The 21,548-nt window shown below is 40.0% G+C and overlaps 1 protein-coding gene across 1 annotated transcript in view; it reads left to right on the forward strand.

Moving 5' to 3' along the window:
* The window catches only part of PTCHD1 (patched domain containing 1), a 59,305-nt gene extending 38,100 nt beyond the window's left edge, over positions 1–21,205 (forward strand). Inside the window, exons 2-3 of the mRNA XM_004465457.5 lie at positions 3,684–4,344; positions 15,840–21,205. Coding sequence (XP_004465514.1) covers positions 3,684–4,344; positions 15,840–17,494 — 2,316 coding nt within the window. The 3' untranslated portion in view covers positions 17,495–21,205. The remainder of the gene's footprint in view (positions 1–3,683; positions 4,345–15,839) is intronic.
* Positions 21,206–21,548: the final 343 nt, after the last annotated feature.

The raw sequence follows: 21,548 nt of genomic DNA on the forward strand, positions 1-21,548 counted from the left end.
CAGGTATTTTTCTCATCATTAATACCAAGCATCGAAACAAAATTTTAGCATATGGTTATATTTCTGTGCAAATAGTCTTCTAGATATTTCTGGGAGACTGAGTTTGTTCATTTATTCTCATGCACATACACACACATGCACACACCACAGGGAAAGAATGTAAATACATTTCAGTCAAATGTAATAAAATAAAGTGTTGTTTGATCCTGATGGTTGGTGTCCAAGGAGAGATGTGGAGGAAGGGGTATTGAGAATTAGGATTCCAACAACTCATGGTCTTTGCTAACTAAAGGGCTTATACCTCTCTCACAGCTGGAGCCCATCAGACATTAAAGCATAAGGCATGTCCCACTCACTCTGGCACACACACAGCAAAATGTCTTAACAAATAATCCACCTAGGACAGATTTAGAAAAAATATATTGGGGTCATGGAGACACCTAAAAGTTTATGTATAATAATGGCATGGCTGCAATATGGCAACTCTATGAATGTTAACTTTTATTTCTTTTAGGTATGGCACTGTTCTTTTTGTTATTAGAGAAGTTTTAGGTTTACTGAAAACTCATGTAGAAAACACAGAGTTCCCATATACTCCCTCCCATTATCAACACTTTGCATTACAGCGGTACCTTTGTTACAACTGATGAGAGGATATTATTATAATTGTGCTATTAATTGTAGTTCATAGTTTACATTAGGGTTCAATGTATACTACAGTGCTGCTTTAAAATTTATTCTAATGACATATATACAACCTAAAATTTCCCCTTTTAGCCACATTCAAATATATATTTCAGTGGTGTTAATTACATTCACAACGTTATGCTACCATTGCCACCATCTACCACCAAAACCTTTCCATCACCCCAAACAGAAACTTCGCATTCCCTACCACCACCCTGACCCCTGGTAACTTGTATTCTAGTTTCTGGTTCTATGAATTTGCCTATTCTAATTATTTCATATCAGCGAGATCATACAATGTCTGTCCTTTTGTGCCTGGTTTATTTCACTCAACATGATGTCTTCAAGGTTCATCCATGTTGTCTCATATATAAGAACTTCATTTCTTTTCAGGGCTGAATAAAATTCCATTGTATGTATATACCGCATTTTGTTTATCCAGTCATCTGTTGGTGGACACTTGGGTTGCTTCTACCTTTTGGCAATTGTGAGTAATGCCACTATTATCATCAGTGTGTGTATAATCTGTTCGAGTCCCTGCTTTCACTTCTTTTGGGTATATACCTAGTTGAGGGATTGCCAGGCCATATAATAATTTTATATGTAACTTTCTGAGGAACCACCAAATTGTCTTCCACAGTGCCTGCACAATTTTACATTCCCACCAACAATATATGAGTATCCCTGTTTCTCCTCATCTTCTCCAACACTTTTTTTTAAACAGTTAACCACTCTTGTGAGTGTAAAATGGCATCTCATTGTGGTTTTGATTTGCATTTCCCTAATGGCTAGTGATGTCAAGCATCTTTTCATATGCTTTTTGGTCATTTGTATATCTTCTTTGGAGAAGTATCTATATAAGCTGTTTGTCCATTTTTAATTGGGTTATCTTTTTGTTTTTGAATTTTAGGATTTCTTTATATATTCTGGGTATTAAACTTTTCATATATATGGTTTCCAAATATTTTCTACCATTCTGTAGGCTGTCATTTTACTTTCATGATGAAGTAAGTACTCAGATGCACAAAAGTTTTTCATTCTGATGAAGTTCCATTTATCTTTAAAAAAATTTTTTTAAAGTTTTGCTGCTCATGCTTTTGGTGTCACGTTTAAGAAACCATTGCCTAGCACATGTCTTGAAGATGCTTCCCTGTGTATGGTCCTGGTTCTTATATTTGTGTCTTTGTTCCATTTTGAGTTAGTTTTTGCATACGGTATGAGGTAGGGGTCTGCCTTCATTCTTCTGCATATGATTATCCAGTTTTCTAACACCATTTGTTGAAAAGACTATTCTTTCCCCATATAGTGAATTTGGCTCTCTTGTCAAAAATCAGTTGGCCATAGCTGTGAGGGTTTATTTCTGAACTCTCAGTTCAATTTCATTAGCCTATATATGTCTGTCCTTGTGCCAGTATCATACTGTTTTGACCACTGTAGCTTTGTAATAACTTTTCAAAATTAGGAAGTATGAGTCCTCCAACTTCATTCTTCTTTTTCAAGATGGTTTTGGCTATTTGGAGCCCCTTACCCTACCACCTCCCAGCTCTATGGCCTCCTGAGCTTCTGCAAAACGAACTGTTGAGAAAGTTTAAGATGTGACATCCTGACACACTACAGCAGCTCACTTTAGTCCCTTACTTCCACCCCCTCCCCACCTTTTTTTTCATCTTAGACTGTAATAGATTACATACACCCTGACATATCTGAACTTGAGCCTTCTTGATTTTTAGGGGTGGGGCAGTAGAAACACAAAATCAGGAATGAGTGGCTGGACAAAACCTTCATTTAGCTGCTGGCTCTGCCATCCTAGAGGCATAGGGTGAAGGGCTAAGAGGACAGATTCTGGAGCTAAACAGCCTGATGTAGCCCAGTTCTGCCTTTTACTATGCTTTGCCTTTCTATGGCTGTGGCCTTGGGCAAGTGACTTGACTTCCCTGTATCTCCATTTCCTCTTCTGTAAAATGACACTAATATTACAGTGAATGGACACAGAGAGCAGACAACCAGGGGAGGAAAGACGGGGAGAGAAATAAAAATAAATATATAAATCTTTTTAAAAATGGCACTAATATTTGTACCAACTTCACAGAGTTGTGAGGATTAAATGAGTTAACTGGTATAAAGGACCTAGAATCATGCCTAGCATGTAGTAGGGGCTATAAATAAGTGCCTGTATTTTCATGTGTCCTCTAATTGCAGGGATACAGTACTTGTACATGGTGGATAGGACTTGGGTTGAGCGTATAGAGTAAATCCCACTGTGCTCTGAGATCATGATTCCCGTATATCCCAGCTAGGCTCTTATGGTTACAGCTCCCTTCCCATAGACGTTGACAAGGAAAGCCACAGAATACAAGGCCCCTGAAAGTGAACCTCTTGTCTTTTATGCTACAGAGTGATTAAATTAGATGGTGAGCTCATTTACCTGCTATGCAAAGCAAGAGACAGTCCTGAGGAGGACCATTGCACTCAGAATTGCATCTTAGCTCAATTTTAAATTATGTTTTCAAGAGGGAGACCTATATAGGATTTTGAGACAGAGGTCAATTGAATCACAAATGAAGAACATATGGAAATAATGCTGGTGCTTTAACACAGGACTCCTCAAACTTTAGCTGCCTCAGAATCACCTGGAAGGCTCATTAAAACCCAGGTTTCTAGGCTCCGTCCCCAGAGATTCTAACTTACCTGATTAGGGGGTGGGACATTTCTAAGAGCATTCGAAGAAGAATTTGCATTTCTAAGAAGCTCCCAGGTTGTACTGATGCTGCTGGTCCAGGGACCACAATGTAAGAACCACTAGGCAAGGGCATATTTTGCATCCCTACACCCAATTTCTGATCGAAGGTTATAACATTTAATTTGAACTCTTTAGTTTAGAGATGGAAAGAGTGACCCCACTCACAAAAATAGAAGTATTTGAGTCTGCAGAGCTTACATCACTAATGAATGCCTTCTTTGGATAATAAACAGACTGTTTTCTTTCCCCCCCATAGTTGCATGCTGCTGTGACCAGGATCCAGGTTCCAAGGCCTGGCTTTAATTACACGTTCGCCCACATATGTATACTGAATAACGATAAGACTTGCATCGTGGACGACATAGTGCACGTTCTGGAGGAGCTAAAGAATGCTCGGGCCACCAACCGGACCAATTTTGCTATCACTTACCCGATCACACACTTAAAGGACGGGAGGGCAGTATACAATGGTCACCAGCTCGGGGGCGTCACCGTGCACAGCAAGGACCGGGTGAAATCTGCAGAAGCCGTCCAGCTCACCTACTACCTGCAGTCAATCAACAGTCTCAACGACTTGGTGGCCGAGAGGTGGGAGTCCAGCTTCTGTGACACCGTCCGACTGTTCCAGAAATCCAACAGTAAAGTCAAAATGTACCCTTACACGTCCTCGTCGCTGAGGGAAGATTTCCAGAAGACCAGCCGCGTGTCAGAACGCTACCTGGTCACCAGCCTGATCCTGGTGGTCGCCATGGCCATCCTCTGCTGCTCTATGCAGGACTGCGTCCGTAGCAAGCCCTGGCTAGGCCTGCTTGGGCTGGTGACCATAAGCCTGGCCACTCTCACCGCAGCTGGGATCATCAATCTCACTGGTGGAAAATACAATTCCACCTTCCTGGGAGTCCCTTTCGTCGTGCTAGGTAATTACTGCCCTGCATTTTTCTGTTTTCTCCTACTAGTGGTGGTGGACAGGGTCCTAGAGGGCGAGCTTTAGCCATCTAACCACTTTCTTCCATTTATAGTGTCTTCATTTTGTCCAGAAATCCGTGGACCAATTCTATAAAATGCTGGTTGTCGGCAAGAAGCAACCTAATCTGGTAAATGTTCCAAAAGTCCACAGTCCTGGGTTCCAGCCCTGGTTCTCCTTAAGTGTCTGTGTGGTATTTAGCAGATATTAATCTGCTCCTCAGCCCTGTGTGTTAAGTTGGGCTTCCCCAGGAGCAGACCTTGAGACAAAGGTTTGGATACAGGAGTTTATCTGGAAGCAGGAAGCACCAGGATGGGGGTATGGGGTATGGAAGTGATATTGCGAAGGCAGACAGTTCGGGCATGCTAAGGAGCAGGTTAGTGCTGTAGGCACCTGTGGCTCAAACCCACTGGGGACCTCTGGGAGACTGGAGACCATGCCTCAGAGGAGCCCTCCTGAAGGACGAGGAAGCTGGAGTACTTATCCAGAAACCCAGCAGACAATTCATCGAGGGCTGCTCCCCCAGGGTAATAACTGCCCTGAAATTTACTGCAAAGACTGAGCACATGCCTCTGGCCAGAGAAAGTCCTCGGGCCAATGGGTATCTGTAAAAGAAGGCTTTGCTGTGCTCAAGAATGGTGAAGAGGAGGGCTCAGGGGTTGGGTACTGACAGTGTCTGCAACTCTCAGTTTCCCCATCTTAGTGATGGTGTGATTATCACACAAAGGGAGCTGATAAATGTATAAGAACTCTGAAAGCTACAAGTGAGGCATACATAGGAAGGAAAGTTTTTTTCTTTTTTTTTTTTTTTTTTTTGCTAGGAACCCAGGAGAATGTTTTAAAAGTGGCAGCGTGTTTATAATGGAGCCACTCCAGAGGGCTGCAGGAATTCCCTGATAGAAATGACGGTCAAAACAGAGCCATGGTGGTCATAACATAACATTGATCTCTGTCCATCTAGTATCAAACACGGCATGTCCAGCAGGCCTGAGGGCAGGGTTTCTGTGGGTTAAGGATGAAAGTGCTCAGCTTTCCTCCTTTTCTATGGCAACTTCGCACCATTTCCTTTAGCAAAATTAAAATGTCATTTGGAATCAGATACTAACATGACGCATGAAGTGGCATTTTTAGTTGACTGAGAAATAACTATGGTTGAGTTCATTAGTATGCCTTGTGCCCTGTTTTGCGGTAGTAGAAAAGAAAATCATTTGCTCCGGAAACCTCAGCTGTGTTATGGTTAAGTGAGAAGCGGGGCTGGTGGGGCTTCAGGGCCACCGACTTACATCTCTCCCCTCAATGCTCTGCAGCCCGTGGGAATTCAGACTTATGAAAAGTGGGGCACTGAGGGGAGAATGAGCAGCCTGCGAATTTCCCAGATCTGTTTAATCATCACTGAACACAACAGAGCAGGAGGCGGCGGCTGCACTTCCTCCTGAACTCAGTCTATTAAGAAGGCAGTATAACTTGCCCCTGAAACATAATGCCAAAATCATGTGGGTCGGCTGTGGAAGACAGGGAGGCTCCTTTAAGTGTGAGTCGGGCTGGGTATTAGTGGCTTCCACTGAGGCTTGAGTTAAGGTTTAAATTAAGATGTTTTGCTCATGATTAGTCACATGCTTGGTTTGGAGGATGTATTGTTTTGTTTTTTTTTTAGCTTTTCATTTTAAAAATATAATGTTTTTTATGGGGGGAAGATAAACAGGAATAAGAAAAGAATAGGGACCTAAAGGGAATCAGTAAGATTCTTAAGGTGAGCAAAAAGGGTTTTGGTGCTAGAAAAAAGAATATTAGTGCTGGTTTGCCAACACTCCAGGATGTTGTCACTAGTGAGTTCAAAGTATGTTACAATAGTTAAAGCTTCCTAAAATTAATCTCATTCAGGAAAATAACAATATTCAAACCGTGTGAAGATGAATTTTTAAGTAAAATAAAATTATAATACTAGAAAATTCTTAAAATTAATTCCATGAAGTGAAATCACATCACAATATTTAACTTCAAAATTTATTTTATTAAGTAAAATAAAATTAGAATATTTAGAACTTCTTAAAAATGTTTTTGTATTTTTAAAGACGTTTTAAATATTAAAAGTAAAAAATCAACACAAAGCATATGCCAAACAGTAAGTGAAAGTGATGTTGGGACTGGGAGATGTTGGTAGCAGAAGAATGTCTGGAAAAAATAAAGCCAGAAATAGTAGTGTTGCAACTCCACAGAGACCCAATATCATTGAACTCCACGTCAGAGTTCAATTCAGAAAAATCTGGCATTTGCAGTGAATGAGACTAAGCACGGCAGGGGCCCAATACTCCCTTGTTGCAATTTGTGAGGAATGTTACATGCATTGATTTGATGGCAGTTTTCCCTGCTGACAATCAGTATGCAACCTTTCTGTACATTTTCAGCCCAAAGAGATCTCAGATTACTTAGTCACAATATGAAAGGAAGCTACCTGTTTTAGTAGCGCTGACCCATTTGCAAGAAATACTTTGTACGATGTAATGGGTGCTTAATATGCTCATAAAGCTAACAGTGCCTGGATTTAGGATGATTGCCCTTCTGTATTTCTCAGATAAATTCTTCATTCTTAGATTTTGATTTTCAAATGAAATATACACAAGAGCAGATTTGTAAATGTTGTATCCAAAGCCAAGGTTTAATTTGTGTGTGTGTGTGTGTGTTTTATGACCAGTCCTAAAATGCCAATAAATTTCAAATGACCAAGAAAAAACACAGTGCTAAAGGTTTTGCACTATAAGTCAGTAAGTTGTTTGTCCAGTTTTTTAGATTTGCCTGTCTGTAACATAAAATGGCTATGCTTAAACTTCCTGATTTACTGTTATACAAATAAACTATCAAATCAAATAAAAATATATACTGATTCGTTTAGAAGGAAAAGTATCTTAGGAAAAGTCTCAAATGCAGACATTTGTTTGGCCAAGCATAGGTCTATATTCTGATAAATGTTATAGATTTAAAATTCAATAAACTAAACATTCCTCATGTGATGCTGGTCACGTAAGGCCAGAACCAGCCAAATGCCAAAATGGCAGTAGATTTAGAATGGAAAATTTTCAGATCACGTGTGTCAAGCAATATTAATCTGACAAGATTCCAGAATAGGAAAGAATTTGGATAAACTCTGAGAGTTCACTATAATGGGAGGTGACTGTGCATTTCTAGCCAAGATGATACGTGACATATCTGGCAATAAGAATATGTCTTACACAGATGAATCATTCTGACAATGAGGTAAGCATAGATACATCATGATTTAAAATGTTTTTAATCAGTGTCGTGCATATTAGACAATTCTACTTCTGCCGAAATTTTGTCTACATGAGTCAGATCAGTTTATTTAGAGCTGAAATCCTAAAAGATCTACAGTATTATAAATGCTCATTGACATTTTTCAATTACTATAATTTGGAAAAGAGTTTATTTGGCCCATACCTCTACCGCTATCATGCATAAGATAATATCCCTTCTTTCCAAACTATATTGCTCTCAGGTAGTGAGTTACTTGAATTGCCATTTGTAAACATATATAAAACATAAACATTTTAATCTATTATGGAACTTCTTTTAAAGGATGAAGATTTATACCGTAGTCCTTCAGTTGTGTATAATTTAAGAAATTGGCGTATATTTTGTATGTCCAAACTCTCTTTACAGGCTTAATATTTCCACAGCTTTGCTGATGAGACACAAACCAGGAAAGGAATGGAATCCTGGAAAATATAGAAGGGAATAGAAGGAAGGTTTTCTTCCTTCTGCATCTTGAAGGTTTGTTGCTTCATGTACGTTCTATACGGCTAAACAAGGAGAATTTCAGTCATGGTGAAAGACAGTTTGGATATTAGTTTCTATAATGGTGATCTAATTTATAAAGGCAGCTTTGCAGTTAAGATACAGGAGCCCAGGAATCTGGATGCGATGACAAATATTCTTCACACCCTATTTCAAATGTCTGGGATTTTGAGAAGATAAAACACCAGATCTAGGATGCTGTCTTCCTTAGAAATGATCCAACCAGAGCCACTCAGATTCAAGAGTGTGAAAGGACGCAAGGATGGGGATTAAGTGCTAGGAGGAAAATAATAGTGGGGATGGTTGGTGTCTTTTAGATGTGTAGACCAAGATTATCTGTGTTTAGCAGAAACCAGAAAATCGGGTTCAGTTCTCTAAGAATTTGTTCTCATTTGCTGCCACCTGGAATATGATGCAGTCTATGGAGTTGAGGTTTACAAAGAGACAAAAGTTCTTGTGTAAGACATTTAGATCCAACTAAAATTGGGACTCTTAATTATTTTTGCTCTAAACTTAAACCTGAAAAGTTTTGCTTTCTGGTGTGTATTCAAGTATATTCCCAAAGTCATGAGAAACATGGGGGGAAATAATCAGCCAGCTAATATTCAAGTTTGATTCATATGAAATTGCCAATAACCAACCATTTTGAACTACAAAGTGGTACCGATATGTGACAACTTTTGAACTTTAAAAACAGTAATTCCATATGGTTCAACCTAATAAATTTTTGCAGAAATCTGTTATTTGCAATAATATGACTGTCTGCATGATAGACTAGAAGTCTATCAGAGTGTGGTAAAAACACTCTGCTTAGATTTAAATCAGTAATAGGTTCAGTAGTTTCTAGGAAAAAATGGTTTATAGGGGCTTTGTTGTTTACGTTTTATGTGTATATGATTCACAATAAGAGAGTAATGCCATACAGTATTTGGTAAGTTTGTTCCATATGTATCTTTTTAATAATAGCCCGTTTGTCATTGGGGCACTAATTTAGAAGGAGATTGTGTAATCTAGATTTGTGGTTAGTTCTCACCCTTTCATTCTCATGCTCTAACAACTGTATTATTTTAAGGGATTCAGTGGGGGAGAAATAAGTTTAAGAAGATGAAACAAAACAAGATTTATTGTTCTATTCTTAACCATAAAGCAGGGCAAGAATGGGACTGGGGGTGCCAGTCAACAAAGGCAGAACCCAGCTAAGCAGGGCAATGCAAGAGGGTTTCCTCCTTGACCCACATTTCCTGAGTATCCTCTGTGTAGACGACCTATGTGGCTTTGCCCAGGGAATGGGGGAGTTTCAGACCCCTGTTGGGCAGTAGGAAGAAACATCAGGACATTTAACTGGTAGAAACAGATCACAAGGAGAAACACCCAGTGCCGACATTTGGACTGGCATCTCAGAAAGCCACGCTGGACGTCCTTGACTGGATGGGTTTACAGGACCTCACAACCCAAGCAGATTCATAGTTATTATCAAGAAAACTCTCCCTGCATTTCTCCTGGGCTACTCTCCCAGCCAAGAACCAAAATGTAGACATATGGAACCCAAGAAAATAATTCTCTGCGTTGACTAGTATAGCAGGACTAACATTTCTTTTCCTTATCAGTGAAAGAAATTTCACATCAGACTGCTATTCATCTCATGGCATTATAGGTTTGTGGGATGTGTGTGTGTGTGTGTAATTCGCATGCATAACATTTATCATATATCACATTAGCTGTATCATGTCATATGTAATAGGATATATTATGTAATAAGCTTATGTTATATATGCATATGCATATAATTATAGCACATATTGTATAGTAATATTGCTTGTAGTTTATATACATTTGAATATAAATAAATGCTATATATTTCTCTGTATATATTATATAATATATATTCAAATATTATATATGTAAGTATATAAAATATGTTTGAATAGAATATACCATATATACATATATTTATACACTACATGTCATCTATATGAAAAGATATTACACAGTAATCAGAGCATATATTATGGGCCACATTAGTACACACTGATTTTAAAAAGTTGCACGCACACACAATATCTAAATACTTAATCTTTAAACAAGGAAGAACTATTAGCAAATTCCTTTCTTAGGCTCTTATTTGCAGCTTTCTAGTGAATGAAATAATTTCTCAGATTAAAACCCAATGCTGTGACCAGAATTATCAAAATATGACAAAACTCTGGTAAAAAAGAGTAAGATATGGGTATTCCCCTGGCATGAGCATCTGTCTTTACTTAAGCAGAGTGTACCTTTACTCTTACTCTTAACTGTGAGACAAAACAGGCTGTGATAAACCAAACAATTCAGTTTATAAAGTAAATGTTTATAACTCACAAAGTGTAAATGTAACACAATTAATGAACTTCTCCCTGAAAATAAATGTTTCTTAATCCACATATATGTACCCATTAAATTTCTTCTCGGAAAAAAAACACAACTCATGAATTTATGTGGATGACATTGAGAGAAAAGCATTTTATAAACATGAGCTACTTGGTAAAACTCATCTAAGGATAAAATATGCTTTAAGCAGATTTCACGCACACATTATACTCTACAGATTTTCAAGAAGAATGTAGTAACTTTCTTTCCATATGTGAAATGTGGTCCCACCCAGCCATGCTATAAATGACTTCATTGTTTTGTGATATTAAATGCTGCCATGCTGAAAGAACATCTATCAACAAGCCATCCCATTTCACCTCCTCACCTTCTGAGCCATTCCTCATTTTCAGGACCTCAGGACAAGGAAATCATGCTAGGATAGAAAGGATTTAAATGTGAAGAACACCCAAAGGCACCAGCCTCTATGATGTGGCTGTGTATACCGGGGAAGGCAGGAGAATCTTGGCCTTAACTGAAAATCTGACTTACAAAAATCCAGATTTACAAAGTAGATAAATTTGCCTATATTTATTCACTCAACAAAAAATAAGCAAATCACCCAGACCACCTCTGATAGCAAGACCATTTAATAATTTTAAAATACGATGCACTTTATGAGCAACTTTCCATAAGCATATCTACTGGGTAAAGTTTAGTTAACTCGGCTCTCTGTAGTGGATTCCTGGCTTGGTGGATTTTAAACAACCCTCAAAACTTTGATCAGACCCAGACAAGGGTCCGGGTGAGAGTGAGATTTAATCTGTGAATGTTCCTGAGAGTCATAATATGTGACTGGAGGATTAGCAGTTGAATTTTTTCCACCATTAGTGTTATTTATCATCTGTGTGCCTTTTTCTCTTTATTGGCTCCAAAGCCTGAAAGTTAACTGTACACAGAGATTAAAAATTATTTAAAAAAGAAGAAAAAATATTAGTCCAAGTACTTTAGTATTTAATTTTACTAGATGACAATCCCAAAGTCTACTTGCTAATATGATTAATAAAATTAGTATCCTTTTCGAATCACCTGCATGGTACCAATTATATGTGAATATTATTAGCATTTGTCCTCAGCATACAATCACCCTTGAGATGGCTAGGCTAGGGAGTAGCATCCATCTTTCCCTGCCGGGTGAGCTCTACTGTCCTTATCCCATGACCTAGCTAAATACCTTGTGCTGCCTCCAGTAATTCACTCATAACTAATTAGAACTTGAACCTGTGAGCATGTGTGTGTGTTGACACATACCAATAGGCATGTGTTCGTATGCATGTAAGAATACAGACATGCAATGAACAAAAATAGAAACAAACATCATAAATGTGCTTTTAAAACACAAGTGAGTGCTTTAAAAGCCTCTTTATCCTCAGAATTTGATAGAATCAGTTTGTGTTAACAGTTCCTTTGGCAACTCTTCAGCCTTGAATACTGTGACTGTGAGAGAAGGAGTGCCCTGAGATGTTGTTCACTTCATCGCATCCTCACTAGGATACAGTCCCTGGCTGTGGCCTCACTCTGATGATGACACCTGGATTCCACGAATACCACAGGGGCCCTAGTCACCAGGGGCTAAATCTGTTTGGAACCTCCGGTTTATGTAGCTCCCCACTTGAGCGCTGCTACCAGAGGTCCTTGTGAACAGGCTTGAGCCACTGGAGATAGAAAATCATCCCTTGCTGAAGCTGTGCTTTCTGCTAATAGCACAGGCCCCTTGGCCAGATTTAATAGAGAAGCTTATAGAGCATCTACTTCATAGAAAAAAATGAAAATACGAGAGTACAAAGCAAACAGCGATACTTCTGCCTTTGAAGCATGTTTTAAAAACAGAGGGAAACAAGAGCCAAGCCTCTGAAAAGTATCTTCAGCCCACATGCAGTCTATGTTTGCCTACGCCACAGAGTCCTGCTTGCTAAACTCCAGCCCCAAGTTATGAGAGTGATGGATTTTGGCGATACTGAGGAAAGGAGATACCTGCTAATAGAGGAAAGTGGTGAGGAGTAGAAATTCCCAAAATCTTCTTTTCTGCCTTTCCTTGACTCCCACTGCCCAGTTTCTGAAGGGGCAATAAAAGGTAAGTCCAGGACTGGATGAAGGAAAACTGTGCAGGAGTTTGGTCCCTCCCTATCTCCGTTCTCTGTCCATTTCCCAGACCTAAGGGCAGCTGTTTCCATAGACCGCTGTCCCAGAGGCTTTTAATAGGATACCCTTGAAGGCCAAAACCAAAAGCAATTCAGTTGTAATGATTATGGGTAAGGGAGGTTTTCTTGGGGGCATTCTCTGTGGCCCGGGGCTCTTGGAATGCATATCCACTTGAACCCAGGCCAGTAAACAGGGGCCTCACAGGTTGACTTTCCTTCATGGTATTAGACTGACTTCTTCAGCACAAATACCCAGCTGCAAACCAGCCTACTGGCCAGCCAGGCACTCCAAGTTGCTAATCCCTGGTTGGCACCCACAGCTATGCTGGCACTAGTCCTTTCCTTGACTGAGCTTCAAGAAGGAGGTCCAGTTATGGCCCCAGCAGTTGTCCCTGAAATCCAGAGGGCTCTTCTAAGACAAAGTACAACATCACTTTGGGATTTATGGCATGGACATCTGATAGAGAGTTGTGGTTTGAGATGCAAGAATCTGACCTATCAGGCATAGGGGGAGGGCTCTGAAGACAAGGCCAACAATGACAAGCAACAAAGGCCTGGGTGGTCAGGTAGAACAGATTTTTTCTCAGGCCTCCTCTTCTGGCTGAGTGTTGTGTGCACATCCCTGTAGCAAGAGGAAAGAGATGAGAGACATTGTTTCCAAAAGTCCTTAAGAAGAAAATTAGAATTCTCTCCAGAGCTACCCCCCAGAATCAAGAGCATCTCTTTGACTGGTTCTCATTTCTGTCAGATTATGGATTTAACATACGTAGAAAGAGTCACAACTCGAGAAGAAAGATCACATTATAGAAGGACAAGGCATTTAAGTTGCAGCAGCAGAACTCGAGACAAAAGCTAGCAGCATACTTCCACCTTTCCTTGAGTTTGATTATTTTCATTCTGGACCTTCCAGCCTCACTCTTTTCACCTAATAGCTCCATTAATGCAAATTCCTTTACTCGACTAGCTTCTAAAATCATTCAACAGCAAGGTAAGAAATGAATTCTTACTGTATTTTCCAACAAGAGTCTGGGTCAGATAATGTCATTATAAAATATCACACCAATTTAAAAAAGAAAAAGACTTTAAAGCAGATTTAATATGAATTCTGCTACGTGACTAATTCTAATTTTGCTAAATGCAGCCTTATTTTCTTACCATACTTAATGACTCAGTACTAAAGCTCTGTGTGTGTATGTGTGTACATATATATATTTGTTTTGAAATATATATATTTGGTTCTGGCAAGTAAATACTGTCAAAAACAAAAGGAAGTCATTTATCATTTTTAGTGATTCCTTGAAGTGTGTTTTGCCCACTGGAACTTCTTCTACATGGCCCACAAGGAAATGGTCAATGTTGCCCCCAGGGTGCTCATGCCTCAGAGGTAGTAATCCTCTTCTCACTCTTGCTGTCAAGGGATCTGTTACTTTTAATCAAACAGGTCAGTTGGTGCTTCCTAAGAACACAGTGGAATCAGGCTTAATAGTTTTCCCTCCTGGGACTAGACCCCGACTACCTAAAACATAATTAACAACAAGATTCCAGTCAACGAGCGCATTTTTTACTTCCTAGCTAGGGAATTTAGGTACCTCCAGTTTAATAGGGGCCATGGTGCTAGTTATCAAATTGACAGTCTTGACCTGACCTCTAAAAGCAGCTGTAAAACGATGCCTAGTAAATTAAGATAAATGCCAAATCCCTCTGAAGAAGCAGGCCTATATCATCACTATGAAATGGGTATCTGGGTTTGGGGCCAAGACTTCACAATAAGGATATAAATACCAGCCTGGGCATGAGGGAAGACGTGCACTCAGTTATTGTACACACAAGATAACAGTGACTCACTTCACTCAGCATTACGCTTGGCTGGAGATTTTAAATTCCTTTTTAAAAACAAGACTATTGTACCACAGGGTAAAGATTTTATTATCCTCCATAATGGAACTGAAGATGCCAAGGCGTGGAAGCAGAAAATTAGATCTGCTGATCCCAGCACCAAGACAGGGGTAATCTATCGAAAGCCACAAGGGGTCACTCTGGTAGGATTTCCAATGTTGCAGTGGCCTGCAAACCAGGGAGGGAAGGTTCCAGTTCCAAGGTGAGAGGTGGGAAAAGTCAGGCCAGATGCAATCCTGGGCAGCAGAATGGAGTCAGAGAACAGATACTACTCCAGTGTTACTGGAATACTAAACAAGGAGGCAAAGGCACTGAATTTCTCCCTCAGAGGCCATTGCCAAAATAGAGCAGATAAGCCAGTGGAGTCACTGCCCACATGATGTCATCCATGCTCAGCCAAAATTGGTCAAACAAATCCCTGAAGACAAAATGCAAACCATAAACCTTCAACCAGAACTCTAATTTTTATCAGTTGCATGTAGAGCTTATATGAATCTCATTCCTTGTATATATTTTTTCCCATCTTTCCCCTTCACTCAAACTTATTCCTAGTTATTTTGCTTCTCTTTGTTTCTCAGATTTGTGGCCTCCTGCTCTGATATTTGGGGGAGACCAAAAGAAGCTATGATTTTGTTTCCTGTCAAGGCTCAAATTAAAGATAGTGCTTTTTCACTGAAGCCCTTGGCCAAATGTAAATGAGGTGATGGGGACATTAGCTCAGGACCCTCTATCCATTGCTTTTCTCTATGCTCACCTCCAGCCAGACCTGTGGGGATGACAAGCAAAATGATGAGTGTCCAGGCGTCTCCTCAGGAGTGTTGCACTAACCAAGAGAAACAGATATTCCGCAAACTGCACCAACGACCCTAAGTTAGTGATGTGTACTTTCCTTAAGAGACAAAGGCACACGTCTGTTCAGCAGTCTATAGACGTCAGTCCAGTCAGCTTTGTTAGGCCAGAAGGGATCATGAAGATAGCTCCTCTAGCTGCCCTTTCACTCTCCATTAAAATTCAGCATTCACCAAAACGTAGGTCTGTCTCTCCACAGAAGAAATCATTGGCATTTGCAAACCTGTTACGTCTAGGACTGGTTCTATTTTTCTTTACCCAGTAATCTCCCACGACCAGGTTGGTTCTTCTGTTTAAAGAGATTAATCTGTTAAAGTTTTACTCTGCTCTTTTTCTGCCCCCTCAGGTCATGGATTATATGGGACTTTTGAAATGTTATCCTCCTGGAGGAAAACTAGAGAAGACCAACATGTTAAAGAGAGAACTGCAGCAGTCTATGCAGACTCCATGCTCTCCTTTTCTCTCACCACTGCCATGTACCTGGTCACCTTTGGCATAGGGGCCAGCCCTTTCACGAACATTGAGGCAGCCAGGATTTTCTGCTGCAATTCCTGTATTGCAATCTTCTTCAACTACCTCTATGTACTCTCGTTTTATGGTTCCAGCCTGGTGTTCACTGGCTACATAGAAAACAATTACCAGCATAGTATCTTCTGTAGAAAAGTCCCAAAGCCTGAGGTATTGCAGGAGAAGCCGGCATGGTACAGATTTCTCCTGACAGCCAGATTCAGTGAGGACACAACTGATGCTGAGGAAGCGAACACTTACGAGAGTCACCTATTGGTATGTTTCCTCAAACGCTATTACTGTGACTGGATAACCAACACCTATGTCAAGCCTTTTGTAGTTCTCTTTTACCTTATTTATATTTCCTTTGCCTTAATGGGCTATCTGCAGGTCAGTGAAGGGTCAGACCTTAGTAATATCGTAGCAACTGCGACGCAAACTATTGAGTACACTACTGCCCAGCAAAAGTACTTTAGCAACTATAGTCCAGTGATTGGGTTTTACATTTATGAGTCCATAGAATACTGGAACACGAGTGTCCAAGAAGATGTGCTAGAATATACCAAGGGGTTTGTGCGAATATCCTGGTTTGAGAGCTATTTAAATTACCTTCGGAAACTCAATGTGTCCACTGGCTTACCTAAGAAAAATTTCACAGACATGTTGAGGAATTCCTTTCTGAAAGCCCCCCAATTTTCACATTTTCAAGAGGACATCATCTTCTCTAAAAAGTACAATGATGAGGTTGATGTAGTGGCCTCCAGAATGTTTTTGGTGGCCAAGACCATGGAAACCAATAGAGAAGAACTCTATGATCTCCTGGAGACCCTGAGGAGACTTTCTGTCACCTCCAAGGTGAAGTTCATCGTCTTCAACCCGTCCTTTGTGTACATGGATCGATATTCTTCCTCTCTGGGAGCCCCCCTGCACAATTCCTGCATCAGTGCTTTATTCCTGCTCTTCTTCTCGGCATTCCTGGTAGCAGATTCTCTGATTAATGTTTGGATCACTCTAACGGTTGTGTCCGTAGAGTTTGGAGTCATAGGTTTCATGACATTATGGAAAGTAGAATTGGACTGCATCTCTGTGCTATGCTTAATTTATGGAATTAACTACACAATAGACAATTGTGCTCCACTGTTATCCACATTTGTTCTGGGCAAGGATTGTACGAGAACTAAATGGGTGAAAAATGCCCTGGAAGTGCACGGGGTAGCTATTTTACAGAGTTACCTCTGCTATATTGTTGGTCTGATTCCTCTCGCAGCTGTGCCTTCAAATCTGACCTGTACACTGTTCAGGTGCTTGTTTTTAATAGCATTTGTCACCTTCTTTCACTGCTTTGCCATTTTACCTGTGATACTGACTTTCCTGCCACCCTCTAAGAAAAAAAGGAAAGAGAAGAAAAATCCCGAAAACCGGGAGGAAATTGAGTGTGTGGAAATGGTGGATATTGATAGTACTCGAGTGGTTGACCAAATTACAACAGTGTAATAGTGTCTGCTTGTTATTTTTTCACCCTAGGTCTTATCAAAAGCAAAGAGATTACGGTAATGAAACAGTTAATTCAAAGGTTTTTGTTTTTGTTTTTTGTTTTGTTTGTGTTTTTAAGGCTAAGAAACAGGCATTCCCAAAAGAGTAAAGGATGGGGGTGGGGGGAATGGGCATGGCATGTTTTCAATCTTTAAAACAAATGGATTGTTGTGAGAAAGAATTCATACACAACATACACACACAAAAGGCTTAAAGTCTCTTAAACAAAGATCAAGTAGAAGAAAGCATATTAGCAAGCAGGATCCTGTTTCATCAACACTGCAGATGCTGCTGCTATTGTGACAAAGCCTATGATTGAATGGTGAACTGTTAACGCATAAATAACTTTAAGCATTGATCAGATGATGAGGCTTCCAGGACTTCTGCAGGGTAGTAGCTCCAGGCAGAGTTTTGAGGTCTTAGCCCTGGCACCTAACTCCTCAAGAACCCAAGGAGATGCTTGTGCAAGTTCTGACCAGCAACGGCAAATCAGAACCTTAGAAGTGACATGTGGTGGAATGGCCATCCCCCTGGACTGAACTACAGTCACCCCGAAATTCACTTGGGTGAGGCTGTTTTGTTGTTTAGAACGTATTTATTATATTCCCCTATTGATAGACCTTAAACGTTTGTATGATTTGGTTAATACACCTTTAAACCAGTGACAGCTCCAGCATTGCAGAGCTTGGCAAGTCTATTTTGGAGTATCTTGTGTCTGGTCACCGAATGGGGCTGCTTTATTAGTTTCAGCTTTTGGCAGAAGATTCTGAGTCCCCAAAACCAATGAGCCAAACCCAGATACCTGGTGTGATAGAGGGAAAGCAGGTGTCTCCTGTGAACCCAAAGACAGTGTCTCCATTTTAACAAAATATTGGCCAGCTGGTACAGCTGTTTGTGGTTTGGCCCTACATGCATTTTTGCCTGGACGCCCAGAAACAGCCTCTGCTCACACAAAGCTGCGGAAGGAAAAACGAATTACTGAAACAGTCACCTGCAATAGCTTCCAACTTGTAGTGCCAGCCCATCTTTGCTATGAGACATGCCTGCTCAGGGCTGTCGAGGACAACAGAAAGATCTTTGTTGAGTCTAAGTCTTGAAACTGAGAAACTCCATAGAAATACAGGAAAATAAAGGGCTGAAAGGGAGACAGATGGAAATAAATGGAAAAAGTATTACCAGTACAAATCTATCAATGACAGAAGTCAAACTTTCCTGGAGTCTTTTTAAAGTTTCATCCCCAGCTAACCTGATTGTACTTTAACCTTCCTGGTCCCCTATACACACCTTTTTTGGTGCCACTATACTTCGCCACAAGGCCCTTCTATCCACTAACAAGACTAGATGTTTATACTGCTGACCTGGAGTATCTACAGGGGAAGGGTTCATGGATCTAAACAGAAATGGTTTGATCTGAAGAGGCTGTGCGCGCTGCCCCAGACCTGCATTTCTTTTAAGTCTATTAAAAAAATGAAGCTAAAACCTGGTCACATTTGAGGCAATTGTCTACAGTAATTTTCCCTTTTAGAGCTGTAGCTTGTTTAGACATCTATAGTGGTAAACACAAAAGCATCTTACCTTTCTGTACCTTAGCAGATGTACTGTGCAACTCCCCCCACCCCACCCCACCCCTGCCATCCTCCACAGAGGAAGAAACTGAGATATAGAGAAGAAAGTGATTCACCAAGGGTCATACCACTAGAGAGTTTCCATCATCTTATCCCTAAGGCAGGGCAAGCCAATTTTAGATTTCATCATAAGATGGTTATTATTCCCCCTCAAAATACATCTCCAAGGAAGGAACATAGGACTGTATTGGTCACAAGGCAAACAGTTTTTAAAAATCACTTTCAGGTTTAGGTCTGCCATTATCTTTCCAAACAGCAAAAAGGTCCAAACAACTCAGTCACCACACCAAGTGCAAGCCAGGACTCCCCCGTACATTTCATGTACTCTTGTCCATGCAGCTCCAAATCCATGTGCAGGGAATCATATAGTTCATGTGTTACACACTTGGTCAGTCTCCCCTGCAGACACACTACGCAGTTGTACCAACATGTTATGCACTCAACTAGAAGGTAATGAGCTTTAAGCTGAGGACAAGCTTAGTCCTCACAAAAGGGCAAGTTTGCATAATGGATATACGATCAATTCTCTCACCAAGGGGCCTGCAACCAGGCAATTATTTATAAAACACAGCTAAAGAGGGGATTGGTTTTATTCTTAAATCATATGTTGTTAATCATTTTCGGAACAGTGTGTTCTAAATCAGCCATTGATTTAGTGTCAGCTACGTAGAGCACCTCAGCTTAAAGCGACTCCACAAAACTGTCAAACACACACACATACACCAGTTAAGTGGATTTTGTTAAGAATGAATTTAATCATTCAATTTGGTCAACCTGAATGACTTACTGTGGAACTTTGTTTTATGACAGATAACTGTCTTCTAACTTGTTTGAGTCTCTGTATATCTTGGGATATTGTATGTTTAGGTGAAGAGCATTTTCAAATTTGTCAACTTCTCTTATTAGCGCTTGAAATCAAGGCTTATGGAATTCTGACTGTGGAATGAATCTTTCTACTGGGGGAACTCTGCATGCCAAGATTTATTATTTATGATTTATTATCAGGTCATTATTCTTTATTTGTAATATTGATTGTTGATTATTGCTCTGAAAGCTTTGTTTTAATCCCACCATGGAGAAGACACTTTAGAATCAATTCAGAATCACATCTCCATAAAATTTAAATCTCCAATTTATGAAGTTTTACTTTTTGATTTGCTATAAAGAGGGAAGGAATGATCCAAGCAAACACTAAAAGCTCTTGTTTTGTTGTCTTTTTCCAATTAATTCCAACCAAGATGCTAACGTCCACTTTACCAAAGAAATTTATTTGGTTGGTTTTGAGTTGGTGTTTGGTGTTTGTTTACCAAAGAAAATTTTCCATTCATCAAAAATACATCTTCTGGTCAACTAAAACTGTGAAAATCAGGCTTTCTTGGCCATTCATAATGAAAAAGAAAAGTCAGGGTAAAGGTGATATTCTCTCACTGAGTGAAATTCAGCAGAAGATGTAAATTCACAAGGAACTTGTAGTTTGCAATAAAGAAAATGGTACTTGAAATAGGGCATCATTGTCTAATCCTACAGCAGTTTCCCATCAAGTAGCATCAGGGCTCCTCAGGCTAAAAGAATACATTTTGTTCTAGAGAAAAAAAATAAGACAAACCCTCGCAAAACTTTCTCTCCATTGTTCCAGTTCCTAAGTTTTGGTTTTGGTTATTTGGGGATTTTGTTTTGTCTTGGTCTGGCTTGTTTGCGTGATTTGCTCCTTACTTTCCTACCATTTTCACCCCTCAAGTTTCATTCAGGAGTGAGTTAATCAGTTACTATCCTCTGTGACCATATGCTGCTCTTAATCAAGTCTCTTGATCACCCCTTTTATTTTAACTAACCACGAACTACTTGTTTTAAGTGGCATTCTAGAACCATGACACCACTTTTCTCTAGTCACAGTAACAGAGCTTGACTGTGTCCATCTCAAGGAATAGGTGGGATGGGCAGCCACCTTGGGGGTGTGGCATGAGGCAGGGCCTCTTGGACACAAATGTACCCTCTTCATAATGGCTTTATTCCTTTGGATCCTATTAAAGTGCTCCTGCAGCTTGTAGTAGTGTTTGACGTCTGTGAATCTTTTGTTTTCTCATCTGTAAACTGGGAATAGTAACAGAAACTATCTTTAAATTCAACTAATACTGAGTGCCTAATATTGCCCAGAGACCGTTCTAGAGGCTGTGTATAAAGCGATAAAGCAGTGAACAAAAGAGATTAAAATTTCTTCCCTCGCAGAGTTGATGCTTGCATGTCATAGCAGGTTTACTGTGAGGATTGAGATGATGTTTCGAAAGTTCTCGTGGCAAGGCCCAACATAAAGAGGGAACTGAAGATGCTATTGTGGCACTGGGGCACAGTAAAGCTACAAAGATATAGACTTTGGCATAGATAGGCCCAGG

This window comes from Dasypus novemcinctus, chromosome X, assembly GCF_030445035.2.
Source record: "Dasypus novemcinctus isolate mDasNov1 chromosome X, mDasNov1.1.hap2, whole genome shotgun sequence".
NCBI classification, from domain to species: Eukaryota; Metazoa; Chordata; class Mammalia; order Cingulata; family Dasypodidae; genus Dasypus; species Dasypus novemcinctus.